We start from the raw sequence: 22,905 nt of genomic DNA, 5'->3' as shown, positions 1-22,905 counted from the left end.
TGACCCTCTGACAGTGCAGCACTCCCTCAGTGCTGACCCTCTGACAGTGCAGCACACCCTCAGTACTGACCCTCTGACAGTGCAGCACTCCCTCAGTACTGACCCTCTGACAGTGCAGCACTCCCTCAGTGCTGACCCTCTGACAGTGCAGCACACCCTCAGTACTGACCCTCTGACAGTGCGGCACTCCCTCAGTACTGACCCTCTGACAGTGCAGCGCTCCCTCAGCACTGACCCTCTGACAGTGTGGCACTCCCTCAGTACTGACCCTCTGACAGTGCAGCACTCCCTCAGTACTGACCCTCTGACAGTGCAGCACTCCCTCAGTACTGACCCTCTGACAGTGCAGCTCTCCCTCAGTACTGACCCTGTTACAGTGCAGCACTCCCTCAGTACTGACCCTCTGACAGTGCAGCACTCGCTCAGTACTGACCCTCTGACAGTGCAGCACTCCCTCAGTACTGACCCTCTGACAGTGCAGCACTCCCTCAGTACTGACCCTCTGACAGTGCAGCACTCCCTCAGTACTGACCCTCTGACAGTGCAGCACTCCCTCAGTACTGACCCTCTGACAGTGCAGCACTCCCTCAGTGCTGACCCTCTGACAGTGCATCAGTCCCTCAGTACTGACCCTCTGACAGTGCGGCGCTCCCTCAGAACTGACCCTCTGACAGTGCAGCACTCCCTCAGGACTGACCCTCTGACAGTGCGGCACTCCCTCAGTACTGACCCTCTGACAGTGCAGCACTCCCTCAGTACTGACCCTCTGACAGTGCGGCACTCCCTCAGTACTGACCCTCTGACAGTGTAGCACTCCCTCAGTACTGACCCTCTGACAGTGCGGCACTCCCTCAGTACTGACCCTCTGACAGTGCAGCACTCCCTCAGTACTGACCCTCTGACAGTGCAGCACTCCCTCAGCACTGACCCTCTGACAGTGCAGCACTCCCTCAGTACTGACCCTCTGACAGTGCCGCACTCCCTCAGTACTGACCCTCTGACAGTGCGGCACTCCCTCAGTACTGACTCTCTGACAGTGCCGCACTCCCTCAGTACTGACCCTCTGACAGTGCGGCACTCCCTCAGTACTGACCCTCTGACAGTGCGGCACTCCCTCAGTACTGACCCTCTGACAGTGCAGCACTCCCTCAGCACTGACCCTCTGACAGTGCGGCACTCCCTCAGTACTGACCCTCTGACAGTGCGGCACTCCCTCAGTACTGACCCTCTGACAGTGCAGCTCTCCCTCAGCACTGACCCTCTGACAGTGCAGCTCTCCCTCAGCACTGACCCTCTGACAGTGCAGCACTCCCTCAGTACTGACCCTCTGACAGTGCGGCACTCCCTCAGCACTGACCCTCTGACAGTGCAGCTCTCCCTCAGCACTGACCCTCTGACAGTGCAGCACTCCCTCAGTACTGACCCTCTGACAGTGCGGCACTCCCTCAGCACTGACCCTCTGACAGTACGCTCAGGGATTGTGGTCATTACCGATTCAGGTCTCTGTTGTTGATTTGAGGTAAACTTGCTGCTGATTGAGCTTCAGTCCTGAGGCTGGGAAAGTGGGTGAAATTTGGAATTGGTGATTTGTTGAATGTATATTTATGAACCTCTCCAATCTCCTGACTCCTGTTTTGTTTATTCCTGCAGGGTGTTCCTGGGAAATCTGGACCGAGGGGACAACGAGGCCCCACAGTAAGTTTCTGTCTCTCTGAGCGTACTCGGAGCGTGCTCGGAGCGTACTCGGAGCGTGGTATTATCACCCATCCCTAATTGCCCTTGAATTGAGCGGCCAATGAAGGCAAGCATGCCGTATGCCTTCTTGACTACCTTCTCCACCTGTGTTGCCCCTTTCAATGACCTGTGGACCTGTACTCCTAGATCTCTTTGACTTTCAATACTCTTGAGGGTTCTACCATTCACTGTATATTCCCTACCTGCATTAGACCTTCCAAAATGCATTACCTCACATTTGTCTGGATTAAACTCCATCTGCCATCTCTCCGCCCAAGTCTCCAGACAATCTAAATCCTGCTGTATCCTCTGACAGTCCTCATCGCTATCCGCAATTCCACCAACCTTAGTGTCGTCTGGAAACTTACTAATCAGACCAGTTACATTTTCCTCCAAATCATTTATATATACTACAAAGAGCAAAGGTCCCAGCACTGATCCCTGTGGAACACCACTGGTCACAGCCCTCCAATTAGAAAAGCATCCTTCCATTGCTACTCTCTGCCTTCTATGACCTAGCCAGTTCTGTATCCACCTTGCCAGTTCACCCCTGATCCCGTGTGACTTCACCTTTTGTACTAGTCTACCATGAGGAACCTTGACAAAGGCCTTACTGAAGTCCATATAGACAACATCCACTGCCCTACCTGCAGCAATCATCTTTGTGACCTCCTCAAAAAACTCTATCAGGGAGAACAATCCCAGCTTCTCCAGTTTATGGGACTTGAGTTAGCAATGGGGAAAATTCCATCTCAATAACCAATGAGATTTAAGGATTGTGAAATAAATCTGAATGACAAAGATGGAAATTGGGCAAATTGGGTCCAGAAAGAGAAATAAAGAGAGGGAAAGAAAGAATTACTTAAAGAAAATAAAAGAGAGAAAAAGGAAAATTAGGAGCAAATTAAAAATATTAGCGTTATAAATCTCTAAGAACAATTGACTAACTGTTTGAATGAGAAAGAACAAAGTTCAGATAATTCCTGTCCGGAATGGACAGATCAAGTGGCAGGAACATAATCTCCTCCTTAAAGGTTCCTTACGCTGTTAGTTTCCAGCCCTAAATTTCTGCAGTGGGTTTAATCAATGGGAAAATCCCGAAATTTCTCAAAACTGACAATGAGGTTGAGGATAAATGCTCCAACAAGCTGTGGTTTTTCTCACTCTGTGTGTGTATTTGTCGGGTTATTTACACTTCAGTAACAGCGAGTGTTGAGAAAGTCAACATCTGGGAAAACTGACTCAACTATTTCCGTTTTGTTATTTCATATCTCCTGCGCAAACTTCACTTTGTGTCTGTTTCCCAGGGTCCACGAGGAGGCCGTGGTCCGAGAGGACCCACAGGAAAACCAGGAGCAAAGGTACAAAATTCCTGATATCTGAGATATCACACCAATAACACAGTGTACCGAATCCTTGATCAAATGCTTTGATGGGAAGGTTTACAGATCTTTGTCTGTCTGTCCACAGGGAACATCTGGCAATGATGGACCGCCTGGAACATCTGGGGAAAGGGTAAGCACTTGTGTGTCCACATGATGAAGAAGAGTCAACATGAGAGACAATCCCAGGTCAAAGAGCAAAGATGTAAAGTTGAGGGAATGGTTCTGATTGGGCTAACCACTCTGTGAGAGGATGAATGTGAAAATCCCAGTTGGAGGGATGGTCGGCCATCTTGGCAGAGCGAGCTTCCATTCAATGTCTTGTTAATTTTCTCATTGAAAGAGAAAGTGTGATAGGCCAGAAGATTGGACAAGATTTAAAAACCAGCAAACAATGAGTTGGATTTCCACACAGGCCTTAGTCTCTGACCTGAAAGAGAAGCCACTTCAATCTCACCCGACCTCGCGACCCCGGTAGGGTGAAATCATTCCGGACAGCAGCAGCTCCCGAGGCCTCTGACGCTGCGAATTCCAGAGGTCCCCAGCGTATAGAGGGATCTGGGTGTCCGTGTACAGAGGGATTTGAGTATCCGGGTACAGAGGGATCTGGGTGTCCGGGTACAGAGGGATCTGGGTGCCCGGGTACAGAGGGATCTGCGTGCCCGGGTACAGAGGAATCTGCGTGCCCGGGTACAGAGGGATCTGGGTGTCGGGTACAGAGGGATCTGGGTATCCGGGTACAGAGGGATCTGGGTGTCGGGGTACAGGGGGATCTGGGTGTCCGGGTACAGAGGGATCTGGGTGCCCGGGTACAGAGGGATCTGCGTGCCCGGGTACAGAGGAATCTGCGTGCCCGGGTACAGAGGGATCTGGGTGTCGGGTACAGAGGGATCTGGGTATCCGGGTACAGAGGGATCTGGGTGTCGGGGTACAGGGGGATCTGGGTGTCCGGGTACAGAGGGATCTGGGTGTCCGGGTACAGAGGGATCTGGGTGTCTGGGTACAGAGGGATATGGGTGTCCGGGTACAGAGGAATCTGGGTGTACGGGTACAGAGGGATCTGGGTGCCCGGGTACAGAGGGATCTGGGAGTCCGGGTACAGAGGGATCTGGGAGTCCGGGTACAGAGGGATCTGGGTGTCCGGGTACAGAGGGATCTGGGTGTCCGGGTACAGAGGGATCTGGGTGCCCAGGTCCAGAGGGATCTGGGTGTCCTGGTACAGAGGGATCTGGGTGTCCGGCTACAGAGGTATCTGGGTGTCCTGGTACAGAGGGATCTGGGTGTCCAGGTACAGAGGGATCTGGGTGTGCGGGTACAGAGGAATCTGGGTGTCCTGGTACAGAGGGACCTGGGTGTCAGGGTACAGAGGGATCTGGATGTCCGGGTACAGAGGGATCTGGGTGTCTGGGTACTGAGGGATCTGGGTGTCCGGTTACAAAGTGATCTGGGTGTCCGGGTACAGAGGGTTCTGGGTGTCCGGGTACAGAGGGATCTAGGTGTCTGGGTACAGAGGGATCTGGGTGTCCGGGTACAGAGGTATCTGGGTGTCTGGGTAAAGAGGGATCTGGGTGTCTTGGTAAAGAGGGATCTGGGTGTTCGTGTACAGAGGTATCTGGGTGTCCGGGTACAGAGAGATCTGGGTGTCTAGGTACAGAGGGATCTGGGTGTCTAGGTACAGTGGGATCTGGGTGTCCGGGTACAGAGGGTTCTGGGTGTCAGGGTGCAGAGGGATCTGGGTGTCCGGGTACAGAGGGATCTGGGTGTCCGGGTACAGAGGGATCTGGGTGTCCGGGTACAGAGAGATCTGGGTGTCTAGGTACAGAGGGATCTGGGTGTCTAGGTACAGTGGGATCTGGGTGTCGGGGTACAGGGGGATATGGGTGTCCCTGTCCAGAGGGATCTGGGTGTCTGGGTACAGAGGGATCTGGGTGTCCGGTTACAAAGTGTTCTGGGTGTCCGGGTACAGAGGGATCTGGGTGTCCGGGTACAGAGGGTTCTGGGTGTCCGGGTACAGAGGGATCTGGGTGTCCTGGTACAGAGGGATCTGGGTGTCCTGGTACAGAGGGATCTGGGTGTCGGGGTACAGAGGGATTTGGGTGTCCGGGTACAGAGGGATCTGGCTGCCCGGGTACAGAGGGATCTGGGTGTCCGGGTACAGAGGAATCTGGGTGTCCGGGTACAGAGGGATCTGGGTGTCCGGGTACAGAGGGTTCTGGGTGTCTGTGTATAGAGGGATCTGGGTGTCTTGGTACAGAGGGATCTGGGTGTCGGAGTACAGAGGTATCTGGGTGTCCGGGTACAAAGGGATCTGGGTGTCTGGGTAAAGAGGGATCTGGGTGTCCGGCTACAGAGGTATCTGGGTGTCCGGCTACAGAGGGATCTGGGTGTCCTGCTGCAGAGGGATCTGGGTGTCCGGGTACAGTGGGATCTGGGTGTTCGGGTACAGAGGTATCTGGGTGTCCGGGTACAGAGGGATCTGGGTGTCTAGGTACAGAGGGATCTGGGTGTCGGGGTACAGAGGGATCGGGGTGTCCGGGTACAGAAGGATCTGGGTGTCTAGGTACAGTGGGATCTGGGTGTCGGGGTACAGAGGGATCTGGGTGTCCGTGTCCAGAGGGATCTAGGTGTCTGGGTACAGAGGGGTCTGGGTGTCCGGTTACAAAGTGATCTGGGTGTCCGGGTACAGAGGGATCTGGGTGTCCGGGTACAGAGTGATCTGGGTATCCACGTACAGAGGGATCTGAGTGTCCGGGTACAGAGGGATCTGGGTGTCTAGGTACAGAGGGATCTGGGTGTCGGGGTACAGAGGGATCGGGGTGTCCGGGTACAGAAGGATCTGGGTGTCTAGGTACAGTGGGATCTGGGTGTCGGGGTACAGAGGGATCTGGGTGGCCGTGTCCAGAGGGATCTAGGTGTCTGGGTACAGAGGGGTCTGGGTGTCCGGTTACAAAGTGATCTGGGTGTCCGGGTACAGAGGGATCTGGGTGTCCGGGTACAGAGTGATCTGGGTATCCACGTACAGAGGGATCTGTGTGTCCGCGTACAGAGGGATCTGAGTGTCCGGGTACAGAGGGATCTGGGTGTCCGGGTACAGAGTGATCTGGGTATCCACGTACAGAGGGATCTGTGTGTCCGCGTACAGAGGGATCTGAGTGTCCGGGTACAGAGGCATCTGGGTGTCCGGGTACAGAGTGTTCTGGGTGTCCGGGTACAGATGGACCTGGGTGTCTGGGTACTGAGGGTTCTGGGTGTCTGGGTACAGAGGGATCTGGGTGTCAGGGTGCAGAGGGATCTGGGTGTCCGGGTACAGAGTGATCTGGGCGTCCGGGTACAGAGGGATCTGGGTGTCGGGGTACAGAGGGATTTGGGTGTCCGGGTACAGAGGGATCTGGCTGCCCGTGTACAGAGGGATCTGGGTGTCTTGGTACAGAGGGATCTGGGTGTCGGAGTACAGAGGTATCTGGGTGTCTGGGTACAAAGGGATCTGGGTGTCTGTGTAAAGAGGGATCTGGGTGTCCGGGTACAGTGGGATCTGGGTGTTCGGGTACAGAGGTATCTGGGTGTCCGGGTACAGAGGGATCTGGGTGTCGGGGTACAGAGGGATCGGGGTGTCCGGGTACAGAAGGATCTGGGTGTCTAGGTACAGTGGGATCTGGGTGTCGGGGTACAGAGGGATCTGGGTGTCCGTGTCCAGAGGGATCTAGGTGTCTGGGTACAGAGGGATCTGGGTGTCCGGTTACAAAGTGATCTGGGTGTCCAGGTACAGAGGGATCTGGGTGTCCGGGTACAGAGTGATCTGGGTATCCACGTACAGAGGGATCTGTGTGTCCGCGTACAGAGGGATCTGAGTGTCCGGGTACAGAGGGATCTGGGTGTCTGGGTACAGAGGCATCTGGGTGTCCGGGTACAGAGGGATCTGGGTGTCTGGGTACTGAGGGATCTGGGTGTCAGGGTGCAGAGGGATCTGGGTGTCCGGGTACAGAGTGATCTGGGCGTCCGGGTACAGAGGGATCTGGGTGTCGGGGTACAGAGGGATTTGGGTGTCCGGGTACAGAGGGATCTGGCTGCCCGTGTACAGAGGGATCTGGGTGTCCGGGTACAGAGGGATCTGGGTGTCAGGGTACAGAGGGATTTGGGTGTCCGGGTACAGAGGGATCTGGCTGCCCGGGTACAGAGGGATCTGGGTGTCCGGGTACAGAGGAATCTGGGTGTCCGGGTACAGAGGGATCTGGGTGTCCGGGTACAGAGGGATCTGGCTGTCTGTGTACAGAGGGATCTGGGTGTCATGGTACAGAGGGATCTGGGTGTCGGAGTACAGAGGTATCTGGGTGTCCGGGTACAAAGGAATCTGGGTGTCTGGATAAAGAGGGATCTGGGTGTCCGGCTACAGAGGTATCTGGGTGTCCTGGTGCAGAGGGATCTGGGTGTCCGGGTACAGAGGAATCTGGGTGTCCGGGTACAGAGGGATCTGGGTGTCCGTGTACAGAGGGATCTGGCTGTCTGTGTACAGAGGGATCTGGGTGTCAGGGTACAGAGGGATTTGGGTGTCCGGGTACAGAGGGATCTGGCTGCCCGGGTACAGAGGGATCTGGGTGTCCGGGTACAGAGGAATCTGGGTGTCCGGGTACAGAGGGACCTGGGTGTCCGGGTACAGAGGGATCTGGGTGTCTGTGTACAGAGGGATCTGGGTGTCTTGGTACAGAGGGATCTGGGTGTCGGAGTACAGAGGTATCTGGGTGTCCAGGTACAGAGGGATCTGGGTGTGCGGGTACAGAGGAATCTGGGTGTCCTGGTACAGAGGGACCTGGGTGTCAGGGTACAGAGGGATCTGGATGTCCGGGTACAGAGGGATCTGGGTGTCTGGGTACTGAGGGATCTGGGTGTCCGGTTACAAAGTGATCTGGGTGTCCGGGTACAGAGGGATCTGGGTGTCCGGGTACAGAGGGATCTAGGTGTCTGGGTACAGAGGGATCTAGGTGTCCGGGTACAGAGTGATCTGGGTGTCTGGGTACAGAGGGATCTGGGTGTCTGGGTACAGAGGGATCTAGGTGTCCGGGTACAGAGTGATCTGGGTGTCCGGGTACAGAGGGATCTGGGTGTCCGGGTACAGAGGTATCTGGGTGTCTGGGTACAGAGGGATCTAGGTGTCCGGGTACAGAGGAATCTGGGTGTCCGTGTACAGAGTGTTCTGGGTGTCCGGGTAAAGAGGGATCTGGGTGTCCGGGTACAGAGGGTTCTGGGTGTCCGGGTTCAGAGGGACCTGGGTACCCGGGCACAGAGGGATCTGGGCGTCCGGGCACAGAGGGATCTGGGTGTCCGGGTACAGAGGTATCTGGGTGTCCGGGTACAGAGTGATCTGGGCGTCCGGGCACAGAGGGATCTGGGTGTCGGGGTACAGAGGGATCTGGTTGTCCGGGTACAGAGGGATCTGGCTGCCCGGGTACAGAGGGATATGGGTGTCGGGGTACAGAGGGATCTGGGTGTCCGGGTACAGAGGGATCTGGGTGTCCGGGTACAGAGGGATCTGGGTGGCCCGATACATGTTATCTGGGTGTCCTGGTACAGAGGAATCTGGGTGTCCGGGTACAGAGGGATCTGGGTGTCCGGGTACAGAGCGATCTGGGTGTCGGAGTACAGAGGTATCTGGGTGTCCGGGTACAAAGGGATCTGGGTGTTCGTGTACAGAGGTATCTGGGTGTCCGGGTACAGAGAGATCTGGGTGTTTAGGTACAGAGGGATCTGGGTGTCTAGGTACAGTGGGATCTGGGTGTCGGGGTACAGGGGGATATGGGTGTCCCTGTCCAGAGGGATCTGGGTGTCTTGGTACAGAGGGATCTGGGTGTCCGGTTACAAAGTGTTCTGGGTGTCCGGGTACAGAGGGATCTGGGTGTCCGGGTACAGAGGTATCTGGGTGTCCGGGTACAGAGGGATCTGGGTGTCCGGGTACAGAGGTATCTGGGTGTCCGGGTACAGAGGGATCTGGGTGCCCGGGTACAGAGGTATCTGGGTGTCCGGGTACAGAGAGATCTGGGTGTCTAGGTACAGAGGGATCTGGGTGTCTAGGTACAGTGGGATCTGGGTGTCGGGGTACAGGGGGATCTGGGTGTCGGGGTACAGAGGGATTTGGGTGTCTGGGTACAGAGGGATCTGGCTGCCCGGGTACAGAGGGATCTGGGTGTCCGGGTACAGAGGAATCTGGGTGTCCGGGTACAGAGGGATCTGGGTGTCCCTGTCCAGAGGGATCTGGGTGTCTGGGTACAGAGGGATCTGGGTGTCCGGTTACAAAGTGTTCTGGGTGTCCGGGTACAGAGGGATCTGGGTGTCCTGGTACAGAGGGATCTGGGTGTCGGGGTACAGAGGGATTTGGGTGTCCGGGTACAGAGGGATCTGGGTGTCCGGGTACAGAGGAATCTGGGTGTCCGGGTACAGAGGGATCTGGGTGTCCGGGTACAGAGGGATCTGGCTGTCTGTGTACAGAGGGATCTGGGTGTCTTGGTACAGAGGGATCTGGGTGTCGGAGTACAGAGGTATCTGGGTGTCCGGGTACAAAGGGATCTGGGTGTCTGGATAAAGAGGGATCTGGGTGTCCGGCTACAGAGGTATCTGGGTGTCCTGGTACAGAGGGATCTGGGTGTCCGGGTACAGAGGAATCTGGGTGTCCGGGTACAGAGGGATCTGGGTGTCCGTGTACAGAGGGATCTGGCTGTCTGTGTACAGAGGAATCTGGGTGTCAGGGTACAGAGGGATTTGGGTGTCCGTGTACAGAGGGATCTGGCTGCCCGGGTACAGAGGGATCTGGGTGTCCGGGTACAGAGGAATCTGGGTGTCCGGGTACAGAGGGACCTGGGTGTCCGGGTACAGAGGGATCTGGCTGTCTGTGTACAGAGGGATCTGGGTGTCTTGGTACAGAGGGATCTGGGTGTCGGAGTACAGAGGTATCTGGGTGTCCAGGTACAGAGGGATCTGGGTGTGCGGGTACAGAGGAATCTGGGTGTCCTGGTACAGAGGGACCTGGGTGTCAGGGTACAGAGGGATCTGGATGTCCGGGTACAGAGGGATCTGGGTGTCTGGGTACTGAGGGATCTGGGTGTCCGGTTACAAAGTGATCTGGGTGTCCGGGTACAGACGGATCTGGGTGTCCGGGTACAGAGGGATCTAGGTGTCTGGGTACAGAGGGATCTAGGTGTCCGGGTACAGAGTGATCTGGGTGTCTGGGTACAGAGGGATCTGGGTGTCCGGGTACAGAGGTATCTGGGTGTCTGTGTACAGAGGGATCTGGGTGTCTGGGTACAGAGGGATCTTGGTGTCCGGGTACAGAGTGATCTGGGTGTCCGGGTACAGAGGGATCTGGGTGTCCGGGTACAGAGGGATCTGGGTGTCCGGGTACAGAGGTATCTGGGTGTCTGGGTACAGAGGGATCTAGGTGTCCGGGTACAGAGGAATCTGGGTGTCCGTGTACAGAGTGTTCTGGGTGTCCGGGTACAGAGGGATCTGGGTGTCCGAGTACAGAGGGATCTGGGTGTCCGGGCACAGAGGGATCTGGGTGTCCGGGTACAGAGGGATCTGGGTACCCGGGTACAGAGTGATCTGGGCGTCCGGGCACAGAGGGATCTGGGTGTCGGGGTACAGAGGGATCTGGTTGTCCGGGTACAGAGGGATCTGGCTGCCCGGGTACAGAGGGATATGGGTGTCGGGGTACAGAGGGATCTGGGTGTCCGGGTACAGAGGGATCTGGGTGTCCGGGTACAGAGGGATCTGGGTGGCCCGATACATGTTATCTGGGTGTCCTGGTACAGAGGAATCTGGGTGTCCGGGTACAGAGGGATCTGGGTGTCCGGGTACAGAGGGATCTGGGTGTCGGAGTACAGAGGTATCTGGGTGTCCGGGTACAAAGGGATCTGGGTGCCTGGGTAAAGAGGGATCTGGGTGTTCGTGTACAGAGGTATCTGGGTGTCCGGGTACAGAGAGATCTGGGTGTCTAGGTACAGAGGGATCTGGGTGTCTAGGTACAGTGGGATCTGGGTGTCGGGGTACAGGGGGATATGGGTGTCCCTGTCCAGAGGGATCTGGGTGTCTGGGTACAGAGGGATCTGGGTGTCCGGTTACAAAGTGTTCTGGGTGTCCGGGTACAGAGGGATCTGGGTGTCCGGGTACAGAGGTATCTGGGTGTCCGGGTACAGAGGGATCTGGGTGTCCGGGTACAGAGGTATCTGGGTGTCCGGGTACAGAGGGATCTGGGTGCCTGGGTAAAGAGGGATCTGGGTGCCCGGGTACAGAGGTATCTGGGTGTCCGGGTACAGAGAGATCTGGGTGTCTAGGTACAGAGGGATCTGGGTGTCTAGGTACAGTGGGATCTGGGTGTCGGGGTACAGGGGGATCTGGGTGTCGGGGTACAGAGGGATTTGGGTGTCCGGGTACAGAGGAATCTGGGTGTCCGGGTACAGAGGGATCTGGGTGTCCCTGTCCAGAGGGATCTGGGTGTCTGGGTACAGAGGGATCTGGGTGTCCGGTTACAAAGTGTTCTGGGTGTCCGGGTACAGAGGGATCTGGGTGTCCGGGTTCAGAGGGACCTGGGTACCTGGGTACAGAGGGATCTGGGTGTCCTGGTACAGAGGGATCTGGGTGTCGGGGTACAGAGGGATTTGGGTGTCCGGGTACAGAGGGATCTGGCTGCCCGGGTACAGAGGAATCTGGGTGTCCGGGTACAGAGGGATCTGGGTGTCCGGGTACAGTGGGATCTGGGTGTCTGTGTACAGAGGGATCTGGGTGTCTTGGTACAGAGGGATCTGGGTGTCGGAGTACAGAGGTATCTGGGTGTCCGGGTACAAAGGGATCTGGGTGTCTGGGTAAAGAGGGATCTGGGTGTCCGGCTACAGAGGTATCTGGGTGTCCTGCTGCAGAGGGATCTGGGTGTCCGGGTACAGTGGGATCTGGGAGTCCGGGTACAGAGGGATCTGGGTGTCCGGGTACAGAGGTATCTGGGTGTCCGGGTACAGAGGGATCTGGGTGTCTAGGTACAGAGGGATCTGGGTGTCGGGGTACAGAGGGATCGGGGTGTCCGGGTACAGAAGGATCTGGGTGTCTAGGTACAGTGGGATCTGGGTGTCGGGGTACAGAGGGATCTGGGTGTCCGTGTCCAGAGGGATCTAGGTGTCTGGGTACAGAGGGATCTGGGTGTCCGGTTACAAAGTGATCTGGGTGTCCGGGTACAGAGGGATCTGTGTGTCCGCGTACAGAGGGATCTGAGTGTCCGGGTACAGAGGGATCTGGATGTCTGGGTACAGACGCATCTGGGTGTCCGGGTACAGAGTGTTCTGGGTGTCCGGGTACAGATGGACCTGGGTGTCTGGGTACTGAGGGTTCTGGGTGTCTGGGTACAGAGGGATCTGGGTGTCAGGGTGCAGAGGGATCTGGGTGTCCGGGTACAGAGTGATCTGGGCGTCCGGGTACAGAGGGATCTGGGTGTCGGGGTACAGAGGGATTTGGGTGTCCGGGTACAGAGGGATCTGGCTGCCCGTGTACAGAGGGATCTGGGTGTCTTGGTACAGAGGGATCTGGGTGTCGGAGTACAGAGGTATCTGGGTGTCTGGGTACAGAGGGATCTGGGTGTCCGGGTACAAAGGGATCTGGGTGTCTGTGTAAAGAGGGATCTGGGTGTCCGGCTACAGAGGTGTCTGGGTGTCCTGGTGCAGAGGGATCTGGGTGTCCGGGTACAGTGGGATCTGGGTGTTCGGGTACAGAGGTATCTGGGTGTCCGGGTACAGAGGGATCTGGGTGTCGGGGTACAGAGGGATCGGGGTGTCCGGGTACAGAAGGATCTGGGTGTCTAGGTACAGTGGGATCTGGGTGTTGGGGTACAGAGGGATCTGGGTGTCAGGGTGCAGAGGGATCTGGGTGTCCGTGTCCAGAGGGATCTAGGTGTCTGGGTACAGAGGGATCTGGGTGTCCGGTTACAAAGTGATCTGGGTGTCCGGGTACAGAGGGATCTGGGTGTCCGGGTACAGAGTGATCTGGGTATCCACGTACAGAGGGATCTGTGTGTCCGCGTACAGAGGGATCTGAGTGTCCGGGTACAGAGGGATCTGGGTGTCCGGGTACAGAGGGATCTGGGTGTCCGGGTACAGAGGGATCTGGGTGTCTGGGTACAGAGGGATCTGGGTGTCCGGGTACAGAGGGATCTGGGTGTCTGGGTACAGAGGCATCTGGGTGTCCGGGTACAGAGTGTTCTGGGTGTCCGCGTACAGATGGACCTGGGTGTCTGGGTACTGAGGGTTCTGGGTGTCTGGGTACAGAGGGATCTGGGTGTCCGGGTACAGAGGGATCTGGGTGTCAGCGTGCAGAGGGATCTGGGTGTCCGGGTACAGAGTGATCTGGGCGTCCGGGTACAGAGGGATCTGGGTGTCGGGGTACAGAGGGATTTGGGTGTCCGGGTACAGAGGGATCTGGCTGCCCGTGTACAGAGGGATCTGGGTGTCCGGGTACAGAGGGATCTGGGTGTCAGGGTACAGAGGGATTTGGGTGTCCGGGTACAGAGGGATCTGGCTGCCCGGGTACAGTGGGATCTGGGTGTCCGGGTACCGAGGGATCTGGGTGTCCGGGTACAGAGGGATCTGGCTGCCCGGGTACAGTGGGATCTGGGTGTCCGGGTACAGAGGAATCTGGGTGTCCGGGTACAGAGGGATCTGGGTGTCCGGGTACAGAGGGATCTGGCTGTCTGTGTACAGAGGGATCTGGGTGTCTTGGTACAGAGGGATCTGGGTGTCGGAGTACAGAGGTATCTGGGTGTCCGGGTACAAAGGGATCTGGGTGTCTGGATAAAGAGGGATCTGGGTGTCCGGCTACAGAGGTATCTGGGTGTCCGGGTACAGAGGTATCTGGGTGTCCTGGTACAGAGGGATCTGGGTGTCCGGGTACAGAGGAATCTGGGTGTCCGGGTACAGAGGGATCTGGGTGTCCGTGTACAGAGGGATCTGGCTGTCTGTGTACAGAGGGATCTGGGTGTCTTGGTACAGAGGGATCTGGGTGTCGGAGTACAGAGGTATCTGGGTGTCCGGGTACAGAGGGATCTGGGTGTCCGGGTACAGAGGGATCTGGGTGTTCGGGTACAGAGGTATCTGGGCGTCCGGGTACAGAGGGATCTGGGTGTCTAGGTACAGAGGGATCTGGGTGTTCGGGTACAGAGGTATCTGGGCGTCCGGGTACAGAGGGATCTGGGTGTCTAGGTACAGAGGGATCTGGGTGTCAGGGTACAGAGGGATCTGGGTGTCCGGGTACAGAAGGATCTGCGTGTCTAGGTACAGTGGGATCTGGGTGTCGGGGTACAGAGGGATCTGGGTGTCCGAGTCCAGAGGGATCTAGGTGTCTGGGTACAGAGGGATCTGGGTGTCCGGTTACAAAGTGATCTGGGTGTCCGGGTACAGAGGGATCTGGGTGTCCGGGTACAGAGTGATCTGGGTGTCCGCGTACAGAGGGATCTGTGTGTCCGCGTACAGAGGGATCTGGGTGTCCGGGTACAGAGTGATCTGGGTGACTGGGTACATAGGCATCTGGGTGTCCGGGTACAGAGTGTTCTGGGTGTCCGTGTACAGATGGACCTGGGTGTCTGGGTACAGAGGGATTTGGATGTCCGGGTACAGAGGGATCTGGCTGCCCGTGTACAGAGGGATCTGGGTGTCTTGGTACAGAGGTATCTGGGTGTCCGGGTACAAAGGGATCTGGGTGTCTGGGTAAAGAGGGATCTGGGTGTCCGGCTACAGAGGTATCTGGGTGTCCTGGTGCAGAGGGATCTGGGTGTCCGGGTACAGTGGGATCTCGGTGTTCGGGTACAGAGGTATCTGGGTGTCCGGGTGCAGAGGGATCTGGGTGTCTAGGTACAGAGGGATCTGGGTGTCGGGGTACAGAGGGATCGGGGTGTCCGGGTACAGAAGGATCTGGGTGTCTAGGTACAGTGGGATCTGGGTGTCGGGGTACAGAGGGATCTGGGTGTCCGTGTCCAGAGGGATCTAGGTGTCTGGGTACAGAGGGATCTGGGTGTTCGGGTACAGAGGTATCTGGGCGTCCGGGTACAGAGGGATCTGGGTGTCTAGGTACAGAGGGATCTGGGTGTTCGGGTACAGAGGTATCTGGGCGTCCGGGTACAGAGGGATCTGGGTGTCTAGGTACAGAGGGATCTGGGTGTCAGGGTACAGAGGGATCTGGGTGTCCGGGTACAGAAGGATCTGCGTGTCTCGGTACAGTGGGATCTGGGTGTCGGGGTACAGAGGGATCTGGGTGTCCGAGTCCAGAGGGATCTAGGTGTCTGGGTACAGAGGGATCTGGGTGTCCGGTTACAAAGTGATCTGGGTGTCCGGGTACAGAGGGATCTGGGTGTCCGGGTACAGAGTGATCTGGGTGTCCGCGTACAGAGGGATCTGTGTGTCCGCGTACAGAGGGATCTGGGTGTCCGGGTACAGAGTGATCTGGGTGACTGGGTACATAGGCATCTGGGTGTCCGGGTACAGAGTGTTCTGGGTGTCCGTGTACAGATGGACCTGGGTGTCTGGGTACAGAGGGATTTGGATGTCCGGGTACAGAGGGATCTGGCTGCCCGTGTACAGAGGGATCTGGGTGTCTTGGTACAGAGGTATCTGGGTGTCCGGGTACAAAGGGATCTGGGTGTCTGGGTAAAGAGGGATCTGGGTGTCCGGCTACAGAGGTATCTGGGTGTCCTGGTGCAGAGGGATCTGGGTGTCCGGGTACAGTGGGATCTCGGTGTTCGGGTACAGAGGTATCTGGGTGTCCGGGTGCAGAGGGATCTGGGTGTCTAGGTACAGAGGGATCTGGGTGTCGGGGTACAGAGGGATCGGGGTGTCCGGGTACAGAAGGATCTGGGTGTCTAGGTACAGTGGGATCTGGGTGTCGGGGTACAGAGGGATCTGGGTGTCCGTGTCCAGAGGGATCTAGGTGTCTGGGTACAGAGGGATCTGGGTGTCCGGTTACAAAGTGATCTGGGTGTCCGGGTACAGAGGGATCTGGGTGTCCGGGTACAGAGTGATCTGGGTATCCACGTGCAGAGGGATCTGTGTGTCCGCGTACAGAGGGATCTGAGTGTCCGGGTACAGAGGGATCTGGGTGTCTGGGTACAGAGGCATCTGGGTGTCCGGGTACAGAGTGTTCTGGGTGTCCGGGTACAGATGGACCTGGGTGTCTGGGTACTGAGGGTTCTGGGTGTCTGGGTACAGAGGGATCTGGGTGTCAGGGTGCAGAGGGATCTGGGTGTCCGGGTACAGAGTGATCTGGGCGTCCGGGTACAGAGGGATCTGGGTGTCGGGGTACAGAGGGATCTGGGTGTCCGGGTACAGAGGGATCTGGGTGTCAGGGTACAGAGGGATTTGGGTGTCCGGGTACAGAGGGATCTGGCTGCCCGGGTACAGAGGGATCTGGGTGTCCGGGTACAGAGGAATCTGGGTGTCCGGGTACAGAGGGATCTGGCTGTCTGTGTACAGAGGGATCTGGGTGTCTTGGTACAGAGGGATCTGGGTTTCGGAGTACAGAGGTATCTGGGTGTCCTGGTACAAAGGGATCTGGGTGTCCGGGTACAGAGGGATCTGGGTGTCCTGGTACAAAGGGATCTGGGTGTCCGGGTACAGAGGTATCTGGGTGTCCGGGTACAAAGGGATCTGGGTGTCTGGATAAAGAGGGATCTGGGTGTCCTGGTACAAAGGGATCTGGGTGTCCGGCTACAGAGGTATCTGGGTGTCCTGGTACAGAGGGATCTGGGTGTCTGGGTACAGAGGAATCTGGGTGTCCGGGTACAGAGGGATCTGGGTGTCCAGGTACAGAGGGATCTGGCTGTCTGTGTACAGAGGGATCTGGGTGTCTTGGTACAGAGGTATCTGGGTGTCGGAGTACAGAGGTATCTGGGTGTCCGGGTACAGAGGGATCTGGGTGTACGGGTACAGAGTGATCTGGGTGTTCGGGTACAGAGGTATCTGGGCGTCCGGGTACAGAGGGATCTGGGTGTCTAGGTACAGAGGGATCTGGGTGTCGGGGTACAGAGGGATCTGGGTGTCCGGGTACAGAAGGATCTGCGTGTCTAGGTACAGTGGGATCTGGGTGTCGGGGTACAGAGGGATCTGGGTGTCCGAGTCCAGAGGGATCTAGGTGTCTGGGTACAGAGGGATCTGGGTGTCCGGGTACAGAGGGATCTGGGTGTCCGGGTACAGAGTGATCTGGGTGTCCGCGTACAGAGGGATCTGGGTGTCCGGGTACAGAGTGATCTGGGTGACTGGGTACAGAGGCATCTGGGTGTCCGGGTACAGAGTGTTCTGGGTGTCCGTGTACAGATGGACCTGGGTGTCTGGGTGCAGAGGGATCTGGGTGTCCGGGTACAGAGGGATCTGGGCGTCCGGGTACAGAGGGTTCTGGGTGTCCGAGTACAGAGGGATCTGGGTGTCCGGGTACAGAGTGTTCTGGGTGTCCGGGTACAGAGGGACCTGGATGTCCTGGTACAGAGGGATCTGGGTGCTGGGTACAGATGGATCTGGGTGTCCGGGTACAGAGGGACCTGGGTACCCGGGTACAGAGGGATATGGGTGTCCGGGTACAGAGGGATCTGGGTGTCAGGGTGCAGAGGGATCTGGGTGTCCGGGTACAGAGGGATCTGGGCGTCCGGGTACAGAGGGTTCTGGGTGTCCGGGTACAGAGGGATCTGGGTGTCCGGGTACAGAGGGTTCTGGGTGTCCGGGTACAGAGGGATCTGGGTGTCCGGGTACAGAGGGATCTGGGTGTCCGGGTACAGAGGGATCTGGGTGTCCGGGTACAGAGGGATCTGGGTGTCCGGGTACAGAGGGTTCTGGGTGTCCGGGTACAGAGAGATCTGGGTGTCCGGGTACAGAGGGATCTGGGTGTCCGGGTACAGAGGGTTCTGGGTGTCCGGGTACAGATGGATCTGGATGCCGTGTACAGAGGGATCTGGGTGTCCGGGTACAGAGGGACCTGGGTACCCGGGTACAGAGGGATCTGGGTGCCGTGTACAGAGGGATCTGGGTGCCGTGTACAGAGGGTTCTGGGTGTCTGGGTACAGAGGGTTCTGGGTGTCTGGGTACAGAGGGCCCTGGGTGCTCCGAGTACTTCAATCTCCTGATTCATATGTTTCTATATTTATTTGTATTCACTTCCGAAACTCTGCTTCCATTTGCTGCTAACTTTTGACTTGTTACGTCCAGTGTTGTGTTGGGTGCTCTGGATCCGTGGGACACATACAGGCCACCAACACTCAAAATAGTGCAACACTATTTTATTAAGTTAGAAACTGTTGAACACACTTTCACTGTGGGTTAACACGATGTTAGATTAAACTAAAGACCTTTGCCTGTCCGAACCAGTCTATGCACTCAGCACATGGTGAGGATCTGTGCTGCAGGCTGTGAGCTCTGTCCTCCTGAGAGGCTGCATCCCGAATGAGCGTGAAAACTGATGCCCCCTGTCTTTATAGTGAGTGTGCTCTAACCGGTGATTGTGTGTATCTGCACCACGATATACTGGTGTCTATTATGAGATCCAGTTTCAAACATGTTTGCTTCTGCTGATTGACCTTTGTTCTGAGATTGAATGAAATCTGTCCAATTGACCCAACATATGCTGATAATACAACAACTGCATTTGTAATGCAGCTTGAACGTAATCCCCTGTCCCAGAACCTCTTTACAGGAAATGGAAATGTGACACTGCCCACTCGGGACAGGTGACCCGTTGCTGAATCGCAGAGTTAGGTGTAAGAAGCATCTTGGAGGAGAGGTTGGGGATCTGAGCTGAGGGTCCAGGCAGCCTCCAATGGTGGAGCGATGGGAATCAGAGGCCGGGATTGGAGGAACACGAGGGTCTCGGAACGTTGTCGGTCTGGGGGAGATTACGGACATGGTGTCGGTCTGGGGGAGATTACGACATGGTGTCGGTCTGGGGGAGATTACGGACATGGTGTCGGTCTGGGGGAGATTACGGACATGGTGTCGGTCTGGGGGAGATTACGACATGGTGTCGGTCGGGGGGAGATTACGACATAGTGTCGGTCTGGGGGAGATTACGGACATGGTGTCGGTCTGGGGGAGATTACGACATGGTGTCTGTCTGGGGGAGATTACGGACATGGTGTCGGTCTGGGGGAGATTACGACATGGTGTCGGTCTGGGGGAGATTACGACATGGTGTCGGTCTGGGGGAGATTACGGACATGGTGTCGGTCTGGGGGAGATTACGGACATGGTGTCGGTCTGGGGGAGATTACGGACATGGTGTCGGTCTGGGGGAGATTACGACATGGTGTCGGTCTGGGGGAGATTACGGACATGGTGTCGGTCTGGGGGAGATTACGGACATGGTGTCGGTCTGGGGGAGATTACGGACATGGTGTCGGTCTGGGGGAGATTACGACATGGTGTCGGTCGGGGGGAGATTACGACATGGTGTCGGTCTGGGGGAGATTACGGACATGGTGTCGGTCTGGGGGAGATTACGACATGGTGTCTGTCTGGGGGAGATTACGGACATGGTGTCGGTCTGGGGGAGATTACGACATGGTGTCGGTCTGGGGGAGATTACGACATGGTGTCGGTCTGGGGGAGATTACGGACATGGTGTCGGTCTGGGGGAGATTACGGACATGGTGTCGGTCTGGGGGAGATTACGGACATGGTGTCGGTCTGGGGGAGATTACGACATGGTGTCGGTCGGGGGGAGATTACGGACATGGTGTCGGTCTGGGGGAGATTACGACATGGTGTCGGTCTGGGGGAGATTACGGACATGGTGTCGGTCTGGGGGAGATTACGGACAAGGTGTCGGTCTGGGGGAGATTACGACATGGTGTCTGTCTGGGGGAGATTACGACATGGTGTCTGTCTGGGGGAGATTACGACATGGTGTCGGTCTGGGGGAGATTACGACATGGTGTCGGTCTGGGGGAGATTACGACATGGTGTCGGTCTGGGGGAGATTACGACATGGTGTCGGTCTGGGGGAGATTACGACATGGTGTCGGTCTGGGGGAGATTACGGACATGGTGTCGGTCTGGGGGAGATTACGGACATGGTGTCGGTCTGGGGGAGATTACGACATGGTGTCGGTCTGGGGGAGATTACGGACATGGTGTCGGTCTGGGGGAGATTACGGACATGGTGTCGGTTTGGGGGAGATTACGGACATGGTGTCGGTCTGGGGGAGATTACGACATGGTGTCGGTCTGGGGGAGATTACGGACATGGTGTCGGTCTGGGGGAGATTACGGACATGGTGTCGGACTGGGGGAGATTACGGACATGGTGTCGGTCTGGGGGAGATTACGACATGGTGTCGGTTTGGGGGAGATTACGACATGGTGTCGGTCTGGGGGAGATTACGGACATGGTGTCGGTCTGGGGGAGATTACGGACATGGTGTCGGTCTGGGGGAGATTACGACATGGTGTCGGTCTGGGGGAGATTACGGACATGGTGTCGGTCTGGGGGAGATTACGACATGGTGTCGGTCGGGGGGGAGATTACGGACATGGTGTCGGTCTGGGGGAGATTAGGGACATGGTGTCGGTCTGGGGGAGATTACGGACATGGTGTCGGTCTGGGGGAGATTACGACATGGTGTCGGTTTGGGGGAGATTACGGACATGGTGTCGGTCTGGGGGAGATTACGGACATGGTGTCGGTCTGGGGGAAATTACGGACATGGTGTCGGTCTGGGGGAGATTAGGGACATGGTGTCGGTCTGGGGGAGATTACGGACATGGTGTCGGTCTCGGGGAGATTACGGACATGGTGTCGGTCTGGGGGAGATTACGGACATGGTGTCGGTCTGGGGGAGATTACGACATGGTGTCGGTCTGGGGGAGATTACGACATGGTGTCGGTCTGGGGGAGTTTACGACATGGTGTCGGTCTGGGGGAGATTACGACATGGTGTCGGTCTGGGGGAGATTACGGACATGGTGTCAGTCTGGGGGAGATTACGACATGGTGTCGGTCTGGGGGAGATTACGGACATGGTGTCGGTCTGGGGGAGATTACGGACATGGTGTCGGTCTGGGGGAGATTACGACATGGTGTCGGTCTGGGGGAGATTACGGACATGGTGTCTGTCTGGGGGAGATTACGGACATGGTGTCGGTCTGGGGGAGATTACGACATGGTGTCGGTCTGGGGGAGATTACGGACATGGTGTCGGTCTGGGGGAGATTACGGACATGGTGTCGGTCTGGGGGAGATTACGGACATGGTGTCGGTCTGGGGGAGATTACGACATGGTGTCGGTCGGGGGGAGATTACGACATGGTGTCGGTCTGGGGGAGATTACGGACATGGTGTCGGTCTGGGGGAGATTACGACATGGTGTCGGTCTGGGGGAGATTACGGACATGGTGTCGGTCTGGGGGAGATTACGGACATGGTGTCGGTCTGGGGGAGATTACGGACATGGTGTCGGTCTGGGGGAGATTACGACATGGTGTCGGTCTGGGGGAGATTACGACATGGTGTCGGTCTGGGGGAGATTACGACATGGTGTCGGTCTGGGGGAGATTACGACATGGTGTCGGTCTGGGGGAGATTACGGACATGGTGTCGGTTTGGGGGAGATTACGGACATGGTGTCGGTCTGGGGGAGATTACGGACATGGTGTCGGTCTGGGGGAGATTACGACATGGTGTCGGTCTGGGGGAGATTACGGACATGGTGTCGGTCTGGGGGAGATTACGGACATGGTGTCGGTCTGGGGGAGATTACGGACATGGTGTCGGTCTGGGGGAGATTACGACATGGTGTCGGTCTGGGGGAGATTACGACATGGTGTCGGTCTGGGGGAGATTACGACATGGTGTCGGTCTGGGGGAGATTACGGACATGGTGTCGGTCTGGGGGAGATTACAGACATGGTGTCGGTCTGGGGGAGATTACGGACATGGTGTCGGTCTGGGGGAGATTACGACATGGTGTCGGTCTGGGGGAGATTACGGACATGGTGTCGGTCTGGGGGAGATTACGGACATGGTGTCGGTCTGGGGGAGATTACGGACATGGTGTCGGTCTGGGGGAGATTACGACATGGTGTCGGTCTGGGGGAGATTACGGACATGGTGTCGGTCGGGGGGGAGATTACGACATGGTGTCTGTCTGGGGGAGATTACGGACATGGTGTCGGTCTGGGGGAGATTACGGACATGGTGTCGGTCTGGGGGAGATTACGGACATGGTGTCGGTCTGGGGTAGATTACGGACATGGTGTCGGTCTGGGGGAGATTACGGACATGGTGTCGGTCTGAGGGAGATTACGGACATGGTGTCGTTCTGGGGGAGATTACGACATGGTGTCGGTCTGGGGGAGATTACGACATGGTGTCGGTCTGGGGGAGATTACGGACATGGTGTCGGTCTGGGGGAGATTACAGACATGGTGTCGGTCTGGGGGAGATTACGGACATGGTGTCGGTCTGGGGGAGATTACGACATGGTGTCGGTCGGGGGGAGATTACGACATGGTGTCGGTCTGGGGGAGATTACGGACATGGTGTCGGTCTGGGGAGATTACGACATGGTGTCGGTCTGGGGGAGATTACGGACATGGTGTCGGTCTGGGGGAGATTACGACAGGGTGTCGGTCTGGGGGAGATTACGGACATGGTGTCGGTCTGGGGGAGATTACGGACATGGTGTCGGTCTGGGGGAGATTACGGACATGGTGTCGGTCTGGGTGAGATTACGGACATGGTGTCGGTCTGGGGGAGATTACGGACATGGTGTCGGTCTGAGGGAGATTACGACATG

General features: G+C 57.0%; 1 protein-coding gene across 1 annotated transcript in view; it reads left to right on the top strand.

Moving 5' to 3' along the window:
- Positions 1–22,905, top strand: part of col11a1a (collagen, type XI, alpha 1a) — a 1,142,395-nt gene that overhangs the window by 627,527 nt on the left and 491,963 nt on the right. Inside the window, 3 exon segments of the mRNA XM_072510277.1 lie at positions 1,651–1,695; positions 3,042–3,095; positions 3,205–3,249. Of these exon segments, the coding sequence (XP_072366378.1) occupies positions 1,651–1,695; positions 3,042–3,095; positions 3,205–3,249 (144 nt within the window).

The sequence above is a fragment of the Scyliorhinus torazame genome, chromosome 7, assembly GCF_047496885.1.
Source record: "Scyliorhinus torazame isolate Kashiwa2021f chromosome 7, sScyTor2.1, whole genome shotgun sequence".
NCBI lineage: Eukaryota > Metazoa > Chordata > Chondrichthyes > Carcharhiniformes > Scyliorhinidae > Scyliorhinus > Scyliorhinus torazame.
This window is presented reverse-complemented; position numbering and strand designations above follow the sequence as displayed.